Genomic DNA, 7,079 nt, shown 5'->3' with positions numbered 1-7,079 from the left:
TAAGTGATTCTGAGCTGTTATTTATGGTCTGAAAAATCACAAAGATTGAGCAAAATGTCACAAGACAGGAGAGGAACAATTTTTATGTTAGTTTTCAAAATTGGGAAAATGTATTCTTCAAACTATATACTGCTAATTTTGATTTCAATGTCTTAAAAAAAGTCTAGAATGTGTTAAGAAGTGTGAGTTTTGTTATCTTCTTACCAGGGGATAAAACTGTTTTGTACCTCTCGAGAATTTACCTCTTATTGTCCCTTCTGTAAATGCCTCTCACCTCCTGAACCTCATGTATAGAATGCAGTAATGTCGAAGTAAGAAAAAAGATACAATTTAATTCTGGTACTCTATGAGATGTTCTAGACAACTTGAAAAAAGCTGCAAGAGAAATTTCTTGTTACTGACTTTCAGATGGAACATCAAGCAAAGATTTCTTTAGCATCCTACAGTTTGGATGCTGAGGAGGCTTTCCCTAGCACCTTCTTCAGAGCTCCCAAAACATCTTTGTTTCTCAAACTATAAATTAGGGGGTTCAAGGTTGGAGTAATAATAGTATAGCATACAGAGAGGATATTGTCCTGCTGAGGGCTGTGGTAAGCACTGGGCAGGACATACATGAACACAGCAGCTCCATAGTAGAGCCCAACCACTGTCAGGTGAGAAGAGCAGGTAAGGAGAGCTTTCTGTCTTCCCTGTGTAGAAGGCATGTGGAATACAGCAGTCAAAACAAGAGTATAGGAGGTAAGGATAGCAGAAAGGGGAATGAAGAGGAATGTCACACCCATTGTGTATACCATGAACTGGTACTTGGTGGTGTCAGCACATGCCAGCTTTAATAGTGGAGGGATTTCACAGAGTAAGTGGTTTATCTCCCGGGCTCTGCAGAAAGGAAAGTGCATAGTGTATGTGGTATGGACAAGGGAATTCAAGGAAGCTACAAGCCAGGATGTGGCCACCATGGACCAATAAATTTTTGGTCTCATGAGGCTCATATAATTCAGGGGATGTTGAATAGCCACATAGCGGTCATATGCCATGAAAGCCAGCAGGATGTCCTCAGCACCTCCAAGTGTCAGTATCATAAACATCTGAAATCTACAGCCTGAAAAAGAGATGGTACTCTGTCCACGAAAGTAATCCACTAGTGTTTTGGGGGAAATGACAGTTGTAAAGAGCAGATCCATAAGAGAGAGCTGGCTGAGCAAGAAGTACATAGGCACATGGAGCCGCTTGTCCATTGCAATCAACAGGAGCAGGAGGCCATTACTGATCAGGGCCACCAGGTAGAGGAATGCAATTGTGACACAAACCAATCCAGGGTGCTTACTGTCCTGGAGAATTCCAATGAGGATGAAACCATTCCCTAAGGTGGTGTTCCAGAGATCCATTGCTCAGACTCTTATCCTAGATTGGAATAGGACTGACAAATCCAGGAAAATGGTAAACATATGATCTTATCACCAAAAGTCAATAGGCAATAAATAAATGGGGTGAGAGATTTCTCTTTGGTCAACTGGATTCTTGACAACAATTATTGAACTTACTTTCTGAAAAGCTTTTCTAACAGCTTACAAACATGTTACCATCAAATTGAGCCAGTAAAGGGTGACAAAGTGCTTTAAAATATATACATAAATATAAACATCTAAGCAGAACTGTTTTAGAGTACAAACACACATAAAATTATTAAACTATCTGGCATAATGTGATGGCATTGTTCTTTTAGTTTTTCTTCATGACTTTATTTTTCTCAGATTTTTAAATTACTGCTTGCATTTTTAAGTTTTATTGTTTTCTGATGGAAGATATTAGATTTATGTGGATTTATATAAATTTATTTCATATTTGTAATTGAAAAGGTCAATATGCAGGGATGTTAGGATGAATTTTGAAGAGGAATTAGGAGAAGAAAACTGAATAGATACAATTAGGATTTTATTTGTTTCTGTCTTTTAATGATATGAATTTGTGCTTGGTATTGCATACTTTTTGTTTAGATTTTTTCTACTAAATTCAAATGGTAGGAATTTGTCTGAGGATGGAAAATGCAGAGGGTCAATTATGAGAGGAAGAGACACTGAAGTACAAGGTCTGTGAGAAAAAGCTGTTGCTTTCTGACAAATCTACTCATCCTGTTTCTTGTTGGATTACCTGGAGTTAGAAAAGATTGAAAATCTATGTCAAAGATAAGACAACCAGGCCTTAGTTCCATGTCTGACTCAAAAGCAGGGACCCTAAAACATAAATCTATAACCTCCACATTTATGTATTTTTCTTATGTGGCCACAAATGTGTATGCTCCAAGGTTTATAGGTTTATTTCTATGGTAATTCAAAACTATCATGATTGTATCACAAAGATTTTAGGTTTTTTGTGCAACAATTATCTCAAATTTGACTCCTTTTGAATAAATGCAATGTTTTTTTCCCAGTTTACAACCTGTCATCAAATTGTTTCCAAAGCACCACAAGTGACACACAAGTTTCCAGTGATTATTTAACTTAAGATATTTTTTGTAATAAATAAAATTTATAAAAGAAACAATATGAAGTTTTGTGAATAGTAGTATAAGTATGAGGTCTTGTTAGAATACTTTCAATTTTTGCAGAATGTTTCATGGAAATATTTATAATTTTATAAATACAATTTTATATTTGATATGTTTATAATTTTCAAAGTACAGTGTGAGTACATTTTTTAAATTAATGAATAAAATTTTAGTGTAATTTTAAATTGAATTTCAAAGGCAAAAGTTATTGTAAATATTTTAAGTATTTAATGAATATTTTGAATGTCATCTTAAATTACCCCAGAGATTCTCAACAATTTTGTTGATGATGCTGTTATTGAAAAGATTTGCAGAAACGAACTTTGAGAACTATTGTTTTAGAGCATTGAACTTTGAATGGGCATCATTTTACTACTGAAAATGGAGGTCAAAGAAATTCCAACTATACATGATTTCAAACTTCTTTGTCCAGATTGGGGTTTATGGGAAGACTGCTATATTTTAGGAGAGAAATATTTGTTTAATTATTCATTGCAAAATTATCAAATGAAGAGCCAACAAACCTATACAAAATTATTAAACTATCTGGCACAATATGATGGGACTATTTATTAAGTTTTTCTTCATAACTATATTTTTTCTTGGATTTTTAAATTATTGCTTGCATTTTTAAGTTTTATTGTTTTCTGATGAAAGATAATTGATTTATGGAGAGCTAAGCACACTGTGCAAAATTCTCTTGACTAATGTACAATAAATGTGGTTACATAAAATGAAGAAGTTAGGATTTCAGGGGTCAGGAAGAAAAGTCCATTAATTGTTTTTGAATACATCTATATATTCACATACTTCTTGACAATGCTATGGATAGAAGCAGTGTTGAAAGAAAAAAAGATTTTTGATTGTTTGGAAACAAAAGAAATCATTGGACCTACAAATCATGTACAAATTTCAAGTTTGAGTGGCTATCAATGATACCTGTGGCTAAGTGGAGCTGCTACCATATGCAGAATTAAAGTATAGAATTATTATAAGAGAAATGTAAGGAAATATCTGTATCTAATGAAATAATTTATTTTCTGCTTATGAATCAGTTTCTCTTTCATTCTGTTTGCATAAAATACTGGAAGAAATATATTAATTGCAAATAAAAGATAACCAGGAAGGTTGCATCATTCTATTGATCAAAAAATTGGAAGGCTCACCTTGATAAATTATTATTTAGAAGTCCTCTCCTACTCCAATAATCACTCAGATCAGGGTATGTGTATGTTAAATAGATAGTTTTCCACAACATTTAGTCTCTATCTAAGAAACTCAACCCCAAAAGTTTAAAGGACTGGGGTAGTTTAATTTTGCAGTGATTTTTCTGGGAGTATGGTATGTTTGTGTTCCTACCATTATAAAATAGCAAGTATATATGCACAATTTACAGGTTGAATTCCATTCTGAAAGAGATCACAGTGAGAGTGGAATGTATCTCCATTTTCAATTTTAAGCCATAAGAAAGTGTTCTTTGAAAAAATAACAGTGAATTTATGATTCAGAAGATTGTTTGTAAATCATACCTTATGCTTTTCAGCAAAGAGGTGGCAAAATATAGATAAAAATGAGGTGTATATATTTAGAGACAAAAGCATGTTTTTATTTCTTTTTGTGATGTATTATTTTGTTAACCAAGGAAATTCTATTAAGGGAAAGGGAATCATTGGGAAGTGATCAAAGGGAAAAAAAAAAAGAACATTACTTCAAGGAAATAAAGAAAACGTCTAAGGAATGAAAAATAATTTCTAGTATGTACTAAGATACATGAAAATAGAATAACATTGCACAGAGGAACAGCATCACTTAACAACTAGAGTTAAGTAATAGACTTTAAAATGAAAAAGGAGGGAATAGGAGGAAAGTGTCTTCATAGATATACCATAAATAGATTTACCATGAAATAATACTAAATCTAGGGGCTGCAGGGTGATGCAGAGCATGGGCCTGGGAGTCAGGAGGACCTGAGTTCAAATTTGGACTCAGACACTTAATAATTACCTAGCTGTGTGACCCTGGGCAAATCACTTATCTCCATTGCCTTGTTTAAAACAAAACAAATCCCTCCCCCAAATATTAAATCCAAAATTATAATGATAATAAATTAAAGGAGTACTTCTAAGGAGAAAGATAATCAATTAAGCAACCTAGTAATAAAATAAAGGAACTAGGATGTCTATATATACTAAGAACAAAGAAGGGCAAAATAGATCCCAACTCATGGAGTAAATTTGACCTTATAGGTTTAATTGGGTTATGTGAGGTTAAATATTTATGCTGAGTATACTTCTGGAAGTATACACTACATTCACAATAACCAAAGAGTTAAAAGAGTCAGGGAAACAGCATTGCATATTAAGAAGAAATATCCATATAAAGATATGAAGTATTCTGGGAAGGAGAGATTGTGATATAGAACACCTCAGTGAAGATCATTGAAAGGAGAATCAGAACTGACATTGTCATGGGATTATAATTCAAATAAATTAGACAGAAGGAAAAAAAGTTAAACAAAAACATTTGAAATTAGATCATAAATTTGGCTTGGTGGTATAATCTTAGAGTTATAGGGAACTTGCAATGTCTGGATGGAGATTTTTGCAAAAAGTTGAATTGTTGAGAAATTTATGCTTTGATTACATGAAATGTTTATTCTCTAAATGGTAGAGGAATCTATAAGGAGCTGACATTGATCAACTTTGCTGGACCTAATTTTCACAAATGATGAGGAAGTGATTATTGAAGTAGAAATGATGGGAATTTTAGGGATGAGTGAGTAAAATATCATGAAATTTGTGATAGTCTAGAAAAGAAATACTACAGTGAATTGTACCATAATTTTTAGAAGAGGAGAAAGGATAATGAAGATTTAATAATAATAATAATAATAAATTAATTTTAAGCATCTAGGTGATGCAATTGATAGACTTGTTGGGAAAATCTTGGTTCAAATATTGCAAGAGACATTTACAGTTTTGGAGCCCTGAATAACTCACAATTCTCTTAACCTCATTTTCCCCTCTATGAAATGGTAATTATAAAAGTGCCTACTTCAGAGAATTGATGAGAGTATCAAATAAGATAATATATATGAATACATATATATATATATATATATATATAATCCTTATAGTGTTTATATAAATGTTAACTATTTTTGTTATTACTATTATTTTAAAGACAATTGACTTTAATAGGATGATAACATTGCCAAGATCAAGTACATGGTAATCTTTTTGTGTCATCAAATTGGGAATAGGTATATCATGTGAAATGAGTCTATTGAGGTGCAGGCAGTTTAGGGGTATTTGAGAGAGTATCTATATATCTATATCTATATCTATATACATATATATATATATATCTATATCTATATATATATATATAAACATCCCCTATAAGGGCAGGATTTGAGGAGAAGAGAAAGATTAAAAATCAGGCATTGAAATCATTCTGGAAAAAGGGAAGTGTCTTGGAGATCATTTGCTAATGGTTATCATAATTTTGATTGGGTGACAAGTATGTTTGTGTTGAATTTAAGTGAATCTCAAAGGAAGAAAGATTACTGAGTCAGGGAAGTAGACAAAGTACCTTAAAGTGGTAACAAGGAACAAGGAGTACTACCCCGCTTTGGTCTGTGAGGTGAGTGAATGAATAAAACTAAAGTTAGTGTTGGAAAGGAAGAACAAGGATTCTGTATTATTAGGAAGGAGATGGGTCCCATTGAAGATTAGAAGATAAAAACATTGGGCAATAAAGAGATTAAAGAAAAAAGCTAATTTGTTCCCCATGAAACAGGATTCCAGAGGACATGGTGGAAGAATTGGGTAACTTCAGAATGGAAAATTGGGAAGTTTGGGTTATGGGGTATGGGAATAGAGGATTAGGTATTGGAGTACCAAGAACAACTTTGAATGATTACTGGGGTGGTGATGATTCAGAATAGGATGGGGAATGTGTGAATTATACAGGAATGAGTAAAGGTTGATTATACAGACCAGGCTGGAGAAATAATGAAATGTTTCTTCTCTTCTCAGAAGGGTGGAGACTAGTATACAATGCAGTTATGAAATGATCATAAAGATGATAATGTATGATTCAATTTAATGTATGTAAGAACAAGATGTATGATAGGAAATCTAGAATAAGGTAAAGAAGGAAATGAAAGAGAGTGAAATGGAGTTCTTCTACCTGCATATGGTTTATTAGGTATCATGGAGTATAGTGCCCTGTACTTGGAGTAAGGAAGATCTGAATCTGAATTCTGTCTCACAAATTTATTAGTTTCTATGTAAGCCTTGGGAAAGTCATTTAATTTCCCTTTGTCTGTTTCCTCATCTGTTGTTGTTCAGTCATTTTCATTTATGTCCTGTTCTTTGTGATTCATTTTGAGGTTTTCTGGGCAGAGACACTAGGATGGTCTGCAATTTCCTTCTCCAACTCTGTTTCCAGATGAAGAAACTAGTTAAAACAGACTTGAGTGACTTGCCAAGGTGACAGTAAGTGATTTAGGTCACACTTGAACTCAGGT

The 7,079-nt window shown here is 33.1% G+C and overlaps 1 protein-coding gene across 1 annotated transcript; it reads right to left on the bottom strand.

Moving 5' to 3' along the window:
- Positions 1 to 440: 440 nt before the first annotated feature.
- On the bottom strand, positions 441 to 1,385 carry LOC141515423 (olfactory receptor 2AG1-like). The gene has a single exon (XM_074226970.1). It carries the CDS (start codon positions 1,383 to 1,385, stop codon positions 441 to 443), a length of 945 nt encoding a protein of 314 aa, XP_074083071.1.
- Between the last annotated feature and the right edge of the window lie 5,694 nt (positions 1,386 to 7,079).

This window comes from Macrotis lagotis, chromosome 1, assembly GCF_037893015.1.
Source record: "Macrotis lagotis isolate mMagLag1 chromosome 1, bilby.v1.9.chrom.fasta, whole genome shotgun sequence".
NCBI lineage: Eukaryota > Metazoa > Chordata > Mammalia > Peramelemorphia > Peramelidae > Macrotis > Macrotis lagotis.
This window is presented reverse-complemented; position numbering and strand designations above follow the sequence as displayed.

Bases quoted from the DNA above. Each gene is read 5' to 3' on its own strand.
- LOC141515423 (XM_074226970.1), bottom strand. From the start codon at position 1,385: ATGGATCTCTGGAACACCACCTTAGGGAATGGTTTCATCCTCATTGGA.